General features: G+C 44.4%; 2 protein-coding genes across 4 annotated transcripts; one reads left to right on the forward strand and one right to left on the reverse strand.

The window, feature by feature from the left end:
* Positions 1 to 5,758: 5,758 nt before the first annotated feature.
* EXOC8 (exocyst complex component 8) lies at positions 5,759 to 11,217 on the reverse strand. Of its 2 annotated transcripts, XR_008576590.1 has the most exons (3): positions 9,606 to 11,217; positions 8,254 to 9,051; positions 5,759 to 7,313 (listed from the first exon to the last, which is right to left on the reverse strand). XR_008576590.1 is itself a non-coding variant. In XM_054822089.1 (2 exons), exons 1-2 carry the CDS (start codon positions 11,121 to 11,123, stop codon positions 8,443 to 8,445), a joined length of 2,127 nt encoding a protein of 708 aa, XP_054678064.1. In that variant the 5' UTR covers positions 11,124 to 11,217; the 3' UTR covers positions 5,759 to 8,442. The 2 variants fall into 2 exon arrangements, 1 of the variants encoding a protein (XP_054678064.1); XM_054822089.1 differs by having other exon boundaries at positions 5,759 to 9,051.
* Positions 11,218 to 11,420: 203 nt separating this feature from the next.
* SPRTN (SprT-like N-terminal domain) lies at positions 11,421 to 17,822 on the forward strand. Of its 2 annotated transcripts, XM_054822265.1 has the most exons (5): positions 11,421 to 11,802; positions 13,225 to 13,324; positions 14,158 to 14,286; positions 15,061 to 15,328; positions 15,627 to 17,822. In XM_054822265.1, the coding sequence occupies exons 1-5, from the start codon at positions 11,540 to 11,542 to the stop codon at positions 16,361 to 16,363; spliced, it is 1,497 nt and encodes a 498-aa protein (XP_054678240.1). In that variant the 5' UTR covers positions 11,421 to 11,539; the 3' UTR covers positions 16,364 to 17,822. The 2 variants fall into 2 exon arrangements, with proteins under 2 accessions (XP_054678240.1, XP_054678241.1); XM_054822266.1 differs by lacking the exons at positions 11,421 to 11,802; positions 13,225 to 13,324 and adding an exon at positions 13,698 to 13,978.
* Positions 17,823 to 18,480: the final 658 nt, after the last annotated feature.

The following is an 18,480-nucleotide window of genomic DNA, read 5'->3' on the forward strand; positions in this document are numbered from 1 at the left end:
GCCAGCATGTAGGACAGGAAGGATATGTGGCTTGTGTTTGAAAAAGTGAGCAAGGTTGGTATCAGTGTTAGCAGGAGGGGAAATGGCCCTGACCTGAATGTGGGGCAGAGGGGCAGCCGAAGCCTTACCCTCCTGTTTTGTGAGACATTATGTACGTGCTGCCCCAGGGACTGTCCATGAGGGCTGAACATCCCCCAAGCTCTCCCTGCCCTCGTACATACACCTCTCTCAAAGCAAAGCTGAGCATTGTTTTTGAGGGAGAACCAAGATTGCGATCCTGGTGTGGATGTGGGTGCAAAAGAGACGAACTAGGTGTTTCCTACTTGGGATCAGTCTCAGACGAGCACCAGGGTGCTCTGGAGAAAAACCCAGTTGAGTGTGCTCAGCATCGAGGTGCTGGAACAACCCTCACAAACCTGGTCCTGACTTCCATCAAAAGCATGAATCCTGCTTGGGAGTTTTCTTCAGAAATAATAATAATAAATAATAACAATAACAATAATAATAATAGAGCTCAACAGGAAAAAAAAATCAATTATTTTTCTTCTTAAAGCTATCTTTAGATTGTCTTAACTGATTGTACCTTTTATCTGAACCCCCTGTAGCAACCTGGCCTCCCAGCCAACAGGAATTAATTAGCAGAGATATACAGTAATAAAAGTAGTGCGCAGGCATGAGCCGTCACCTCGCAGGGAGTCTTACCTGGGTGAGCACTACGCTGGCTGCAAGGAGGAAATCTGTGCAATTAATTTGCTTCCTGATTAAAGGCATTTGCTTTCTGGCCCTTAAATTTTCAAGGCCTAAAAACACACGTCGAGTTAAACATTGCCCCAGACAGCAGGATTCAGTGCTGTAATTTTGGTTGGGAATAAACACTTTCCTGTCTAAGCGTATTCTACCCCAAGCCAAGTACGTAGAAAGTGCTCCAATCAAAACTAAAGGGCCACAGAAGGTCCTGCGTGGGTTTAAAACAGTTTCTAAACCAGTTTAGTTGAACCCGTACCATTTTCCTGTGAGGACATGATCTTAGGGGAATTAATTTCACAGAGCGTTAGGCAGCAGAGCCCGAAACCCTCAGGACATCTCAGATTGGAAGGCTATTTAAATGGTAATAAACTTTGGGGGAAAACAAAAAAGTGGTGACTGATTACAGGCACACCAGGAGAGGGGCTACTTGGTGTGAAGATGCCAGGCGGCAGCCCAGGGACCTTCCGCCTATGGCGCACATCGCTTGTCGCCAAGCAAACCAGACGGGCTTTCATCCCACTGAGAGCTTCAGGCCGGGTGGACGGCAGGAGGGCAGCGCTCGCTGTGGGAGGCCTGGGGTTTGGGTGACGGGAGGGAGGAGGAGGTATGGCAGCAGGCTGGCACTGCCGCCCCGGGTGCCAGGGCTGGGCTCGGATGGAGCCACATCCCAGCAGAGCATCTGATCCAGCCTCGCTGCGCGCCCTTCCGTACGTGCCATGGTTTTCCCGAGGCTGTTTCCTCCACCCTGACACAGTGCCACGTATCGCACCCGCTCAGATGACACAACTTTATTTTAGCGTGTCCAACTCTGTTATTGCCGCCTCCTGGAAAGTTGCAACGCTGGTGATTTATGGAGTCTACTGCTCCTGCTGAAGGGGAGGGAAGCCTTTGTTTGGGGCCATGATTTTTCCCACTCAAGTTGAGGCGTCACAGAAACGCACATTTTGCTTGCTCACGTGCTGCTGTTGCTCTAGCATCGCCCTCCTATTGCTTCTTTGCCAGTTGATTTTGCGAAATTCAACAGAAATTTAATGATGCTCCAATTAGCTCTGAGTATAGGATTGGGCCTCTCAAATTCAGGGGCGCATATTACGCTCTTCAGCGTGTGCTTAAGCACCTCGCTGGATGGAAGTCAGAGGGACAAAGATTACAGATCTTTCCTTGCACCCCCCCCAGTCGCCCTCCTCCCCACGTACATTGTCAGGAGCGAGAGCAGGCAGGGAGGTATATGGCCTGAATTACGTTAAGACAGATGCACGGAGTGTAAATTAACTTGGAGTTTGGCCTCCTTCCTCCACAAAGCCAGGCTGGCACCTCTGCTGGAGAAGTTACACTGCGGAGTGGGAAAATAAACAATCCTGCCAATTGTTAGCGGGGCGGGGAGGGGGAAGCAGAGCAGGAGCTGCTTATCAGAGACCCACATTTTCAGAGGAAAATTCACTGAATCCTGAGGAAGGAAGGATTCTCTGCAGAACTTCAAGGACTCTTCTGACAATCCCATCCTGCGGGAGCTGGGCCCCTTCCCATTGTGAAAACTGGGTCTGGAGAGCTGAAAATGAACGTTAACAACCCAAGTCCCCAGACTGCAGCAGTGCTGTAAAGCTGTAATTAAAAAACACCCCAAACAACAAAACCAAAACACATTACTCTTAACATATCTGACCAGCACAGACAGTTGTCTATGAATTGTGATTTTAGAAACAGTAGGAATGACTCAAAGCCCAGAGAACTTGAAGTCTGGAAGTGTCTGAGGCAAAGTTTTCCCTCAGCCCACAGTCAGGCTGGTGAGAGTCTGAAGTTCAGATCTCAATTTTGCCCAAGTTTGGAAGCATTTAGATTTACATGCCTTGTACCACAAAGGATTTGGCGAACTCTCTCTCACCTTCGTGAGAATTCTGATTTTGACTGGATCAGCTTTCTGGGAGGACAGAGAAAGAACTGTGTGTTGGTACAACTAGCTGAAGAGCTGCATGATTAATTTATTTTTTATTAACTTGAAATCATCATTAATCCAAGCATCTCCAAGGACTTCCCAAGCAGCAGTGAAGTTAATGCTACCTGCTCTTCTCCCTGGTCCACCTTGCTAATGCAATTATTCAATAATCACATGCCAACATATTAGCACATCTGAACAAGATTCCCAACAGCTGCAGGGCCAAATTATATTTTGGGTAATCTTCGCCAATGTCTCAGAGTCCAGCTCCTGCCATGACACGAAGAGATTAATATCTCAGCTTTCATACCTCCTTTTAGCTCTTGTACTGGGCTATGAGAACAAATTGAATGCAATCGTATACGCATACGGCAGATGCCTGTTTTCCCTGCACCGGGGTGATGCTCACCAATGCAGAGCTCCTGTGGGGCCCCCACTGGTAACCATGTGCCATCGCAGCTCCCTTCAAGTAATTTGGGCAGCAGGCTCTCTCCATCCTCCCATGTAATCTTCTGCCTGGGTGAGAAGTGGGATGCTGAGGCCATTGAAAGGAATGCAGCTGTGATCCAGCTACCGCATGGGGAGGCAGAGAGGATAAATACCGCAGGGTCACAAGAAGGGTGATCTAAAATTGCCTTAAAGCTGTCCCGGTCAGCCACGTAAACCACCGGGAAGGGGAATACTGCTCAGTGGTCAGCACAGGCCAGGCCTCTAGCTAGTACTTTCACTCTGCTATATGACAGAGCACATCTCTAGCAGAGACTCTAGTTCAGCCTGTAACCCTGAAGTTGAGAACTGTATTACAGGGCACGTTGAGCCCACCGAAGTTCTATTAGCAAAGTTTCCTAAATACTCAAGAGGTAATTACTCTGTATCTGAGGTGGCTCCATCAAATTCTGATGTATTACTCTAGTCAGCATACCTACAAAGGACGTAAATCTATTTTCACAAAAAACAGTATACTACATATGATCGGGAAACATTCTTTCCATAGTTTGCAGTGTTTCTCTCTCCACTACCTTTCAGAGTTTGTCAGGATTGAATACATATCACAACTCTGAAACTTCTGAGGGAAAGTATATTGTCTACAGGCTATGCTCACAAAGCTCTCTGACAGATACGCCCCATTCTGGGTTTGATTTTCCTCAGAGAAAACACACTGGGAGTTTGCATAACTACTAATATTTTTAAGTAAAAGGTAACCCAATCAAAACATAAAAGTTGTGCAGCAAAGGGAATGTAAAGACTGCGTCAGTTATGAAGATGAGTGGTGGGGAGCTTCTGCATTATTGTGCTGGAGTGCAAAGCTGTGTTATGAGCGTGAACTCTCATTGGAATTTGTCATGGTTTAGCCCCAAGCCGGCAGCTGAGCACCACGTGGCTGCTCGCTCCTCCTCCTCCAGTGGGATGGGGAGGAGAATGGGAAGAATCAGTTGGGATAAGGACAGTTTACTAGGACAGCAAAGGAAGAGGAAAACAACAACAACAGTACTTACAACAGAATATACAAAGCAGATGATACACAATGCAATTTGCTCTTTGCCGATCAGCTACTCAGCCTGTCCCCTGGCCAGCTCCCCCCTTATATACTGAGCGCAACGTCATATGCTATCGAATACCCCTTTGGCTAGTTTGGGTCAGCTATCCCAGCTGTGTCTCCTCCCAGCTTCTTGTAAAAATTAATTCTATTCCAGTCAAAAACCAGGACAGAATTTCAGTCCAATATTGAAGTAAAATGACAAGTGGTCATGCAAGCTTGACTTTGAGAAGTCATTAAGCTGAATATCTTACACGAGACAGCTGAAGCTGGGACAAGCGACTGTTCACATCTCTGCAGGGGCTTGCAGTCTAGCAGCGCATCTCTCAGGCGGAACGAAAGTCACATGTTGGTACGTACCCTTAGAAAAAACAGACAGCTGAGATCCTCTGCAGGATGCCTGCTGATGGTATAGAAACACAGCAGGAAAAGAAAACATGAAGAATTACAAAATTAACAGTACAAAAATTAGAAGATGCAGAAGAGCACTACCAAGGAAGGAAAAAGAGTTGACCCTAACATCTGAATCGTTTGGTGCAGCATCGTCTTTCCCCATTATGCTACAAAAACATCCCTAGCCACGCTGCAAGGTACACAGATTTAATGCCCGTGCCTGCCCACAGCATACTGAGGTTTCGGCAGACAAAACTTCACCTAGTGAGGAGATGGACTGTATTGCACACTCAGCATTCAAGTTAAGTATGAAGGGACTCTGGTGACAAAATATCCTCTGGAAGGTAACAAATCCTATAGCATTACACTGCCCTGGTGTTGGTAAGGCCTCACATATCTATGCAAAGTGCCATTAGAATAGAATACAGCCTCTCCTCAATTTGAATCAGATACAGTGTTGAGAAACATTTTCTTCCAACTTCACCTTATTAAGCTACACGCTGACTTCATAAGAATGTAGCTGAAGTGACATCACTTGGCTTTCATCACCTCGCTGCCTCTTACATCTCCCTTACAAACGACTGACCTGAAGCTCTTCGACTTCACTGGAAATTTAATAGTGGACTTGAACTTTGAACCAATATCCCCTTTCTGATGATGATATAATAAAACCAGATATACACCACTAGTGTTGTGTGTCCAACAGTTTTAATACATGGTCTTCACCGTTCAGAAAAGTTATTGCATTAAATTCTAATACATAAATTCCTCTGAATTAAAGAAAAAAAACCACTTCATTTTACACACCACAATTTTGTCACAACAGCTAAAGGAAACCAGATTTTATATGCAACTGTCTCAAAACAAAAAACAAACAAAAAAAACCCCAACCCAAACCCACTAGTTTTTCCCCAGATCAACAAAACTGCTATTGTATTATTCAGTAGTTACTGCAAATCCCAACTTGAACACCACCATCCCCACAAGTGTATAGCTCTGGAAAAGTGCCATTCCAAATTACCATCTGCAAATCTGAAATTTATTAAACCATGACTCTCAGCACGTGTTGACTTTTTCTGTTAACTGAATTAATATACAAAGCTTATTTAATTAAATTGCACACCATTTTCCTTAAGTCATTGGTTTTCTTTTATTATGACTTGAATAGATTCACAAGTTACAAAATACCGATGTTACCTACAGCAGTTTATACAAATCCACACATGTGTCTGAATTGTGACAGGCACAAAAACATGATATTTGATCACCCAAAGGAAAGGCCAGATTCCCTGATCCATTAAAAGCAACATCGACGTAAGCCCACTGCTCCACGGATCATGGCAGAGACAAAATCCGTAGGCCCCGTGTGCTGTAAATAGATTGATGAAGGGATCGGTGACAGAGGCATAACAGAGCACATGGCAGAATTACATTCTACATTTCATCCTCTGATGAGGGTAAGACGTGCTACACCAGCCTGCAACAGAAGCATGAATGGGGCTCTCCTCCTATTCAATCTTATGCCAGAGCTGGGAATCTGGAAACTACAATTCGGCTCCTTACACAAAATCCTCAAGAATCAGAATAATCAAGAGTCTTGAGCTGCAGTTCTACAGCCTTCCCTTCTCTTGCACAGCCAAAAAAAAAAAAAAAATTACATAAGGCTCATCTGTACTTATTCTGTGCTCACAAGATACCTTCTTCTGCTGTACAGAAAACAATAAAATATACCTGTCTTCAGAGAAAAAACCCCCTCCCTTCTCCTCCTCCAAAATACCTGTCATCATGGAGAGCTCTCACTTATAATCCACTTGAAAATACTTCTCAAATTAAGTAAGGCCAGGTTGCTACCTTTGTCCACTTTAAACAGATGACAGAGAATATGTTATTTCAATATACTTCACTAGGTTCTGGTATCAAAGACAGTTCACTAGCAAAATAACGTCTGTGTGGCTCTCTCTTGGAGACAACATGTTCACATAAGTTCTAACTCTCACTGGCCCTGTACCTTGAAATAAAACTATAGCTATTTCAGTGGTTTTCAATCAGTTTTAGCTAAGAGCACCAAGTTACCCTGTAAAACCAATTTGTACATTTTTTCCCTGTGATTTGCCAGCAAAAGGCTCAAATACTGGAGAGCAAGTGAGCCAAGACAGTGGGATGCCTTGCAAAATCTGGCAGTTCAAAAGGCATCCAAAGAACAAGAGAAAGAAAACTAGCCACTACAATGAAAATGGCATTGAACTAGTAGCGTGAAAACAGCGAGAAGTGAAGAAGGTTCAGTATAAACAGTTATGCAGAGTGTTTTAATAGCAATATCTTTTGTTTGTTCAGGCAGTCACAAGGCATTCATTACCATGATACAAATTGCAAAAGCTTTCATTTGAAAGCACAAGAGGATTAGGATACTCAATTATTCCAGTTAATAACACTTACTGAGAGTCTAATACAAGGTTACTTAGCTGTAACATGATTTTCTCAGAATTAAGAAAGTCTGCACCGAAGGGGAAGAAGTTTACACAGCTTAGAAGATGATGCTGACAGCTTTCTAAAGCCAGCCTTTACACAAAACTTGGCTTATTTTATTTTCATACACACATACTGAACAAGATAGCCATCACCTTCAATCCAAATAAGGAAGTATTTGCATAAACTTCCTCCATCTACATTAGAGTTCCCAACCAAATACAGTCCTTGTGCTTTCTGAAAAAAAAAAAAAAAAAAGTTGTTCTTGGTTATTGCTGTATTACAGGAAAGGAGACTGATATTTGCAGGAGCGACAGAGTGTGTATTTTGAAGATTGCATCACTTACAAAAAGCCTTACACCCAGTCTCTTCATCTTGTGCTGCTTCTGTACAGCAAAACTAGCATTCTGTTTCTTCCAAACAAAACAGTACCTTCAGACTCTCTCCCTGCCCTGCACATCTCAAGAAGATTTATGCCTCTCTGCTATGGTTTCTACCAGTAGGTAATGGTCCATAATGCATTTATGACAGCACCTCAAGGAAGAGTGCATACTTCATCAAACGGACATGACCCCAGTGAAGTCCATGAGAAAACAAGGAAGGGGAACACAAAGGGGAAGGGAAGAAAGTTACGCTCTTTCTCTGAAGGGAACAAATGTTTCTGACAGCAGGTTTGTTTTCAGAGAGCTGTAATTTAAGTGAACAGGCCAGCTTATTAAATAGAAGCAGCCCCTTCACCCAAACACAAAAACCTATACAAAACCCCTTTTTAATTTAGATCTACCTCTGAAATGGATGAAGAGAATTTGAATGTTGGAGAAACTGAAGAGTCTGCGCTGTTACCAAACAAATCAGACTGTGCAAAACCATGTTGTATATCTGCAGTGCTGAGTCACATATGGATGGTGGACACGCCTCAGTGAATACCACACCCTGGGAGCATTTCAGCACTTCCCCTCCTACCAGAACACTACCTTAAAAAAGAATTCCTACAATGACATGATGAGAAGTGATCTTTTCCTGCCATATGGTGTACTTATATTTAAGACTTTCACAAACATTTGGCCAAAAATTGTGTATCACAGTATTTCCCAATCCACAAACACTACACAAGCCATTCTTACAGGATATGCTGTCCAAGGAAACATGACCTCAGCCTTACTTCTCGCTCCCCTACCTGCCATCCACCAAGAAAAGCGTTGCATCCTTGCAGGCTTTGATTGTAAGTCTTCAGTTTCTGGAATGCAGCAGTTAGACTTCTGCATTTTTCAGGGACTAAAAAAAAACCCATTTAGTTCATATATTCAATGTACAACATTTTCAGTAAGTGCTTTCACACTCTGTTCATAAGATCAGTCAGGTCACTTCACACCACAGAGGTGGTACTTTCCGGATTTACACGCATCAATCTTGAAGCATTTCTCAGATCCTGTAACTGCTTGGCTGGCTTTCCAACTCCTTCCTCAAATCTTTTTTCCACAACAGGAAGGACAGTTTCATACAGGAAGGATGCATTCTGCCTAATGAATGCTTTCTTCTCAGGGTCCTGTTCACACCGTAAACTGTAATCAACATGCTGGACAGCCACCAGGATGATTTCCACAAGACTCTCCAAAAGAACCATATGCAGCTCTGGAAAGTAAAGCTTTAACGCTTCCTCCAAGAAGGCCATAGTCTGCTTAGTGAAAGCTACTACAGTATAGCTAAGGTTGACCCAGCAGTCATCACCAGTGTATTGGTCAAAATTGCCCACCCCGCAGCTCCTCATCTCCTCCCTGAGTTTCCCCAGCGCCTCTGGAGTCATTAGGTTCATCCTTCTCCACATCTCCTCAGAGTTGCGGTGCTTGGTGGCCTCGATGATGATATCCTTGTAGCTCTGTAAAGCACCTTTGATATCCTTTACCAGAAGGGCGTGAATGACGAAGGTGAGATCCAGTCCAATCTCGCTAAGCTGCTTGCAGTGCTCTTTAGCTACCTTGGGTATTAAGGAAAAGCGAAGGGTGTTACTAGTGTGCAGGCCCTCTTCACATCTCACACATTTACCAAATGTACCAATCTCAGAAAATGGGGAAGCAATAGTCATATTTCGCTTATTTCTCCTGCTTGAAGAAACTCCTTATTAATGAGAAATTAATAACTGAAAGATAAACCCTGACTGTCAAAAATACTCCGGACGATTACACGATAACCGCCACACATACTTAAAGCTTCAAAATACTCATCATTCAGATGTAGCCTATGTAAATTTTCGGGCCTCCTAGCGGCTAAACACAAATCAAGAATAAATACATTTTGCACTCCTGATAAAGGCAGGGTTTTTCTTGCTGTGTATTTTCATCTTAATGCTTTCCTCTGTTATATTGAAAAAATGAACCAACCCCAAATGAATATTAACCTTTCAATGCAGGAAACCTCTCGGAGACCTACTCAAGAGTCAACAACTAACCTAGGGTTAGACAAGAAGATTTACAAACTTTGCAGCCTTTGTTTTGATCATCATGTCACACCACCCTCTTTAGACCCTCTTACCTTGACACACTCTGCCGCAGTTGACAAGCTCTCTTTACTATCAAATACTTGCTTACTGAAGGCATCTACAAACATCCTCATGGAAGAGCGGGCCCAGACAACGAAGGCTGAGTAGCAGCCGTTGTTGCCAGCAAAGTCCGTCTCAAACTCTCTTGCTGTCTCTAGGAGGCTGGTGAAGAAGACGTGGCAGAGCTTGTGGATGTAGAGCAGCGTGGCACCCTCGATGCGCAGCTGTCGGATGGCCGTCTGCACTGCAGCTGCCCGGTTCTTCAGGAAGAGCTCACATGCCTTGGTGGACTGGCCCAAGCGAATGAGCTGGGACACGGCTCGGCGGGTGGCCCGTGGCCCTCCCCGCAGTGAGCGGTCTGGAGACAGCTCAAACACCAGCACATCTGTAAGCTGCCGGACCCGCTCATCCACCTTGGCCCGCAGCTCCTTCACAGGCTGGCTCACGGGCTTGTCCCCCAGGTACTCATTGAGTTTATCCAAGAGGTCCACCGCCCCTTCAAAGTCCCGCTGAGCAATGCAGACATCCAGGTCCTCAGGCAGCTCCTGGATCCACTCAAGTGAGAGGTCAACCACCTCTTCCTCAGCAGAGGGCTCTTCCTCCTCATCATCCTCATCCTCCTCAAAGGGGTTGGTGGATTCAGGGGGTGTTGGTGCAGGCCGCGGCAGGGCCTCCTGCTCAAGGCGTCGCTTCTCACTGAGGGCCCGGTTGCGCTTGGTCTCCTCCAGCACCTCCAGCCACTCCTTCTTGATCTTGGCGTTCTCGGCCTGGAAGATGCGGCTCTCGGGGAACATGAGGAGCTTGAACATGTCCTTCATGGGTGGGTTGTCCTTGACATTGACCACAGCCAACCCGTCAAGGGGGTAGAGGGCGTCGTAGCGGTAGGCGCCGCGGCGGTTGGGCAGGGTGGTGGCCACGAGCAGGCAGTCGTTCATGAGGAAGGCATGCACCCGCTGGATCTGCGCCATGTGGTCGGCATCATACTCCACCAGGTCACCATTGTAAACCAGATACTTGCCAGGGCTCTCAGGCAGGAGGTCGCGGCAGCCCTCCACCTTCTCCAGGAGGGTGGTGAGCGTGCGCTGCCGCCCCTCCTCGCTGGCCGCGGCCTCCTTGGCCGACAGAGGTAGGAAGGGGTCGGCAGCAGCGGCGCGGCGGGCGCCCAGGGCGGGGTCGTCGCGGTCGGCCTGGAGGAGCAGGGCCTGGGTGACGGCCTCCATGATGCCCTTCTGCTCGGTGAGGATGTGGCTGAGCTGGTACATCTCACTCTCCAGATAGCTGATCTCCCGCGCCGTCTCGATGAACTGCCGGTAGTTCTGGTAGACGTTGCGCTTCAGGCTCTGGGCCGTCTCCTCGCTCAGCGCCTGGATGCGCTGCCGGTGCTCCTGCAGGTCCCGGTCCCCGTCTGACTGCTGAGACAGCTGCTTCACGTACTCCCCCGCCGCGAATCCCCCAGATTCCAGCTGCCGCCGCAGCCGGCTCCCGCCGCCTTCGCCCAGCGGCAGCGCCATCGCCGCGCCTCCAGCCGCCCCGCTGCCCGGCGCCCGCCCCGCCGCCGCTGCCGCCGCCGCCGGGGAGACCACCACTGCGCCTGCGCACAGCGGTACGTACGCCGCCTGCGCCAGCATCGCCGCGCCGATCGCGCATGCGCGGGCTCCCCGACGGAAAGCGACTGCCCGGAGCGACGCGAGGCCGCCGCGCTGGGGAAGCGTCGGACTCGGATGGGGCGGGGCGGGGGAGGAGCCGCGCCGCGCGCATGCGCCGAAGGGGGGAAGGGCATTGGGGTGTTCAGCGCATGCGTAGTTGGAACGAGGTTGCCGTGCTACAGCGTTTGTAGCGCAGTGCGCGTGCGCCGGCGGTTTCTGCGGCCGTTGGGCCGGTTGTAGCGCCCGCCCGTGGTGGCGGCTGCGCCGCTGCGCTGCGCGGGATGGAGGAGGACTTCGTGCTGGCGCTGCAGCTCCAGGAGCTGTGGGAAGCGGAGGATAAGGAGGCGGCTGCGGCGGCAGCAGCAGCGTGCCCTGAGGCCTCGGCGGTCCCCTCGCCGCTCCGCCCGCTGTCGGTGGTGGACGAGGCCTGGGAGCTGCTGGACCCCAGCCCAGACGTGCACGGCCTCTTCGTGCAGTTCAACGAGACGCTCTTCTGGGGGCGCCTGGCGGCTGTCGAGGTGTCGTGGAGCCCACGCATGACCCTGTACGCCATCCGGGGGGGGTGCGCTGGGTCTGCTCGCAGGGCAGCCCTGCGTGGGGAGGGGGCCGGGGCTCTCGGGCCGGGCACGGCGGTGAGCAGCCTGCCGCCTGGCAGCGCCTGGCTCGGGCGGGCAGCCCGGTGCGGAGGTGGGGAGGGCAGCCGGTCGTTCCCAGGCAGTGCTGCCGGGTGGCGTTCTCTGGCCTCAGGCTTCAGAAGCTGCCGTGCCGCTGAACGGCCCCGGCAGTGTGCTGGTGCTGTGTCACAGCTGTTGGAAGAGGCTGTCACCCATCAAATAAGCAACGGCTCATCTCATCATATAGCTATGGGGTTTGGGGAGGGGGAGGGAAAGCTGTCATTTGTCACTCTATGCCACTCCTAACCGTGGCTTCATAGGCATGACCTACTAGTGCCACAGCTTCTCTTCTAGATACTTGAATGTCTTGCTTTTCTAACATAGTTTGTGCCCCAGCATGTGGGTTGGTCACTGTTTTGTGATTCATTTCTCACCTTTGGCAGTCGTGAATGGCTTTTCCTATAGTGCAGGCAAAACTGTGAGATCTTAAAGTGGAATATGTAACTTGGTCTTAAACTGCGTATGTCGAAACTTAAAAGAACATACTAGTATTGCTGTAACTTTTCTTCTTGATTTTTATGATAGTTTTACAGCATGGCAGAAAGGCAAATATGAAATGATAATACCATATTAATAAGAGAATTGACTATGAAGGGGAATATAACAGAAATCTGAGACTTAAAAAAAGCTCTGCAGACTGCAGTTCTGCAGCAGATCAGCTGAGACAATTGCTGGCTGCTGGAGGCCTGCACCGTCTTGTCCTTTGCTGTCTGCAGTATTGCTTAGACACTTGGAAATACTGGGATATTGAACTGGTAGAGGACTAACCCAATAATGGAAAAAAAAAAGTGTTTTCTGCTGTGTTACTACGTATAAGTGACGATATGTAAAGGTTAGTAACAGCTGAAAGCTGGGGGGAGGGGTGAAATTGCAGGAACCAGCAGTTAAGTCAGTGTTGGCTCCTGTGAATCTCCAGCCTCTGTTTTATGTATGTCATTCCTTGAGTTCTAATGAAAATGGTCCTTTGCCACCTAAACAGGTTAGCTTGTAACAGTCCGTTGTGATTTTTTTTTTTTAAATTGTTAGAGTTAAGTGATTGCAAGAGATCTAATAAATTATAGTTTCACTTTTGCTAGTTTAGTCACAGTTTGTTGTAAGGAGCTTGCGGGCTTTTTTTTTTCTCCTTGGTTAATGATACTGAGTTTTTCAAGTAACTATTAAAAGTGTTTCTCATGTTCTGAGTTACCTAGCATATGTTGGAAGGGGCTGGCATTTTATCTCCAATTCTCAATTTTCTTCATGTACTACAGAAACAAGTAGGTTTTCATATTTTCTTTCTGTGTCTCTTTTAGCTGTGCTGGAGTGTGTAGATATGAAGGAAAAGGTGGAATGTGTTCCATTCGTCTAAGTGAGCCACTCCTAAAGTTAAGACCGAGGAAGGACCTTGTTGAGGTATTTGAAGATTGCTCATGAATCTGCACATAAAATGTATTGTGCCTCCCCCCCACCGCATGCACACACTTTACATTTCATAGTGGAATTCTTATATGCAGTGACTTGTAGATCGTAAAATAGTGGTAGCTTTATCGCTACGTTTGTGTTGCTTATCCGGGCAATGTCACGGTAATCTTTCAGTTTTGAATTTCTAAATGGGCAACTCTGAGAAGGAGTCTGAAGTCACATGTTTATTTTACTGACTTTATAAAGGGAAAACTAACCCCCTTTTTTTACTCCTAAATTATCCTCTAATATGAAAACCAAACATGGACAGAAGGCACAATCAAAAAATGTCCGTAGCTTCATCTTTTACATAAAAAGGCCAACAGCAGAAAATAAGGATACAGGATATGACTGTCAACATAACTTTGTGTTGCTTGTTGTGCCTGTGTCAAGACTGCTTGTTTGACTTGGCTCAACATTCAGATTTGCTTAATGAACAGGAATTAGGTAGAGGTTCAACCTTCTCACAAGAATCTCTTTCTTTGCTTTTAGAGGGGATAATCTCTTTAAAGATCTGACTTAAGTTTGAGGATTATGTCTTCTTTTTGGAATGTCACTTACTGTAGTAATATTCCTCAAGTATGTTTTGGTGGTATGGAAATGGAGGTAATTTGATTTGACAGGTGGAACAAGTATTACATTTTTATGACCCAGACTGAACATGTGAATGCATGAAAATAAGATCAGTACCAAGATAAATGTAATGGAATAAAATATTTCCAGCTTAATTTTGAAAATATATGTAATGCTTTTCAGTAAATAGCTAATGGTTTGCATCGTTTCAGACACTGTTGCATGAAATGATCCATGCCCTGCTTTTTGTTACTAATAATGACAAAGATCGTGACTCTCATGGACCAGAGTTCCGCAAACACATGCGTCGTATTAATCGCTTGACTGGAGCCAATGTCACAGTAAGCATAATCCACTTAACGTAATTTAATAGAGGATTTTTTCCTGATTTGTTTTTTCAGTATGCCTGGTGTGGTATGAGTAATATACTCGTTCTTGTTAGACACTCCACAGTTGGCACCAATACAGATTTGCATCCAAGTATATGCCACTTCCATAGTTATTTTGTTGGGGATGATGGTGGGAACAGGTTGAGGAAGATGTGGTGAGTTGTTAGTCGTATAATTTTCAAGTATACCCTCTCTAAGTATTTTTCTTTAACCTCGTTTTAAACTTGAAACAACTTAATGATACCAGGGACAGAATAGTTCCATGTTCAGAATAATATTTGGGGAAAAGCAGTTTGTTTTAGTTAAGATTTATATCAGTAAAAGCTAATGGGTTGATGATATTTAAAAATCATGTGTCTGATAAGATCAATTAGGGTAATAGCTGGAGGGAGAATACAATACTGCTATTGTTTACAATACATTCTAAGTAGTATGTCATTTAGGGTGAAATTGTAGACAGATTTTTATTGTAGTTCAGACAAGATAGCCAGGACGTATTCCTACACATCCTGTCTTTTTTTTTTTTTTTTTCTTTAAAAGCTTTGTTTTAATGGTACCTAAATGGTGATCAAGTTTTACCCAAGTTCAGCTCTTCTAAGTGGTAATGTAAAAATCACAGCAGTAATGGAAGGAATGAAACGGTGATATATTTAAAAAAAAATTGTAGAGCTAGTTACATAAAATTAGAAACTTTCTGAATGTCTGCTTTGTTTTTTTTAAACCTAGATCTATCATACCTTTCATGATGAGGTGGATTTGTACCGCCAGCACTGGTGGAGATGCAATGGCCCCTGTCAAAATAGAAAACCTTACTTTGGATATGTGAAACGTTCGATGAATAGAGCACCCTCTGCACGAGACTTTTGGTGGGTTGAGCATCAAGAGACATGTGGAGGTACATTCACAAAAGTGAAGGAGCCAGAGAACTTCTCTAAGAAATCCAAGGAGAAAACCCAGCCAGCAAAGCATCCAAATTCTGAGTCACCTAACAAAGGTATTTAAAATAATTCTTTTTTTCTTTTCCACACTGTTTTTGTCCAAACAGTTCCTTGCATAAATACATATCAAAGACTATATGAGTTTTGTTTAGATATTACTCTTACATAGCAAAGAACAGGGCACATTTTATTTGCGTATTTCTAGGTTTCTTCTCAACTTAATTGTTTGCAAAAGATTTAGTTTGCTACACTGTTTTCAAGCGGCAAATTTTTCGAGCAAAACACATAAAATTCTAAGGTCATGATTTATATATGAAAAAGTTACTAACTTTTCTTACTTCTCTTATTTTGCAGGCAAGACACAAATGCATGATATGCAAGATCTAATACCTTTTAGTGGAAAGGGATATCGGCTTGGAGGAGGAGACAGTGGACTCTCAGAAAAAGGCACAAATTCCAGCAGCAGCGTTAGAAACAGTGAAACACCTGGTTCACAGCTCCGTTCAGTAGTAAGAACAATACCAGTCCCTAAAAATGAGATAAAATTTGAAAAATCGCCCCGTAGTGGCATCTTCTTTCCACTTTATACTGATGATGCCAGTGAGAAAATCAACTTAGCTTCAAAGCGTGAGTTTCCTAAACCCTCTGTTGCTAATACAAAAGCTTACAAGAATGTTAGTGGGTCTCCTGTTAAAATTGCTCGTGTTATGGAAGAAAAATCAAACCAAGGCTCTGCAAATGGCAAGAGGGTAATGCCGCTTTATAACAGGCCATCAAAACAAATCTGTTTTGAGCAGACAACAGCAGCTCAGGTTGCACCTGAGAAAAAAATCTCTGAGTGTACTAAGACCCTGCAGCAATGGCCAAAAATGGAAGACAAAACTGCCTTTGAAAACTATTTCATTAAAAAAGGGAGTACTGATGTCACTTTAAGTATAAATACACCTATGAAAACCAAAGCTGAATCTACAGTGTCCTCTCCAAGTTCCAGCACTGCTGTAGGGCAGGATAAAAAAGTCAGTTGTCCTGTTTGCCAGTCTGAGGTTTTGGAGTCTAAAATAAATGAACACCTTGATTCTTGTCTTGCATAAAACCTTTCAGAAAGCTGTCTCAAAAAGATAAACCAGGACCGAAAACATTGCCCCAAAACTACTTTGCTCAGGGTTTGCTTAGCTGTGGTTACTTCACTGTGTGCCTGTTCTGAACTGGAATTTTAACTACTGTCAGCATGCAGAACAACAGGTTTTGTGGAGCTGCACGTCAGTGCTGACTAGGAAGCTGGTTGCTCCTTGTGTTCCAAAGAATCGACTACTCTCTTTTAGTAGGTGAACGTTTGTGCCAATGTTCTTGCTGCAGAACCTGGGTAATACAAGAGAAGGTGAATACTTGCAGAACTGCATGTTATCAAGGCAGTTTTTAAAATTAAGACATTTTTAATCCTGCTAAATTATCTTTGTTCCTAAGACCCTTTTATGTTGGTTTTTGTAAGTGTTTTTGGCCATTCTTAACCATCTATAATAGATAAGAATTCTTCTGTTTACTGCAATGCCATTAAGTGGTGGGTATTTTTAGAGTAGTAAATATTTTGCTTAAGCCACAATTACTCTCAGGTGGTCCTACTCACCCATGACCTTTTTGAAAAGATAGACAAGTGTGAGAATCTCAAATACTTTCTGAGGAGCTTGTTTTCAAAAAGAATTTAAAAGTTAGCCATACTGTTAGAATTTGGAGCGGTCAAATGGAAGATAATGAACTTCAGTCTTAGGTGTCTTTTGGTCCAGGATCCCAGTTGGACTCTCCACCCACTTTTTCTGATGGTTTGCACAAACTCTATGTTGAAAGTTCACTAGTTCTTAGGCTATAGGTATTATATATATGAGTAGCTGACCCCCATATGCTGATACTAGTAAGTAAAAGTTGTGAGGAATATTGGTAGCAATACTGGTAAAGACTGTTCCTGGCTGTATCATAAAAGCCTTCATGATTTTTCAGTTAAACTTCCAGTGTTTTACAGGCCAAAATGGCATTAAATTGACATGAACTGCCAATCTTTGTTTTGCTGCTTCTGGATGCCAGCCAGCATAGTGGTTAGTATCCAACAAGCCAGTCAGTTGAGTACTGAAACCATTGTGCTGTGAAAAGTTATGAGTGCTGAACAGATGGGTTTTCTCTATAAACTTTCTGAAATGTTAACAGTTCTCTTGCTGCACTGAAAGTATTTAACTGGTTAAACAGTTAACAGCTTGATTCCTTACTTGTAAAACTGATTATAAATATTTTTGTTTAAAAAAAAATTATGCTGTTTCATATATTGTTGCTATAACTTTAAATGGCTATATTAGCCTCAGATGCACATATGTTGCCTTTATATTATCAATTGCTGCTCCCTTTTGAAATTGGGAAATAAACTGATGTGCAATGGAATTTGGCAAATGATACCTTGACTCTTTTTAAACATTGATGTATTTTTTTTTTAAATACTGATGCTACAGATGTTTAATGTGAATTGGATTGTTCTTGCATATTCTGAATAAATTGGTATGTTTCAAATTTTCATTAAGCCTGGGGTTCACATGGCAGTTGTGGCCATCTCGCGTTACTCACCAGTGGGCTCACCTGTATATCTAGTAACAGTCTGGTTTAATAGATCCTTTCTGTATTTTTTTTTCTTTTCTTCTTAAATTTACCTGTAAAAACAGGAGTTGGTGAATATATACTGCATCAACCTCTACCTTCTCCATCATATTTTGAGTACAGTTTCACTTTTGTTGCATTTGAAAACTTTACAAATGTGGATTCTGAAACTTGATTTGACCAGCTAATTTTCCATACTTCCTTCTTAAAACTGCAGAATCTGTCAGTGTTCCTGGTGAAACTTGACATTTCCAAGGACAGTACTACTCAGAAGTATTTGTACTATCATATGTTTTCAAGATGAGGACTAGATTCACATCATGAATGGTCTCTCACATCATGAAGCATTTTTGACAGAGACTTCCTTTAGTATTGTTCTCACCAGTTTTCTGGTTTGTCTTTCCCATTGCAACTGATAAGAGTAAAGGAGAGGGGAGGATTGTAGGTATTGTTAAATGGATTTTATTTTTTTTTCTAATGTCATCTTTTATATCAGTGGTGTTCATAGAAAACAAATGTGGGAATTGACCCTTAGAATTCAGGGAATAGTTAGCCTGTTGGGGCGAGGGGGAAC

Source organism: Grus americana, chromosome 3 (genome assembly GCF_028858705.1).
Source record: "Grus americana isolate bGruAme1 chromosome 3, bGruAme1.mat, whole genome shotgun sequence".
In the NCBI taxonomy this organism is placed as follows: Eukaryota; Metazoa; Chordata; class Aves; order Gruiformes; family Gruidae; genus Grus; species Grus americana.

Bases quoted from the DNA above. Each gene is read 5' to 3' on its own strand.
- EXOC8 (XM_054822089.1), bottom strand. From the start codon at position 11,123: ATGGCGCTGCCGCTGGGCGAAGGCGGCGGGAGCCGGCTGCGGCGGCAG. The intron at 9,052-9,605 runs GTAAGAGGGTCT...TTAATACCCAAG, and splicing joins CTGCGGCAGAGTGTGTCAAG to GTAGCTAAAGAGCACTGCAA.
- SPRTN (XM_054822265.1), top strand. From the start codon at position 11,540: ATGGAGGAGGACTTCGTGCTGGCGCTGCAGCTCCAGGAGCTGTGGGAA. The intron at 14,287-15,060 runs GTAAGCATAATC...TTTTAAACCTAG, and splicing joins TGACTGGAGCCAATGTCACA to ATCTATCATACCTTTCATGA. The intron at 15,329-15,626 runs GTATTTAAAATA...CTTATTTTGCAG, and splicing joins TTCTGAGTCACCTAACAAAG to GCAAGACACAAATGCATGAT.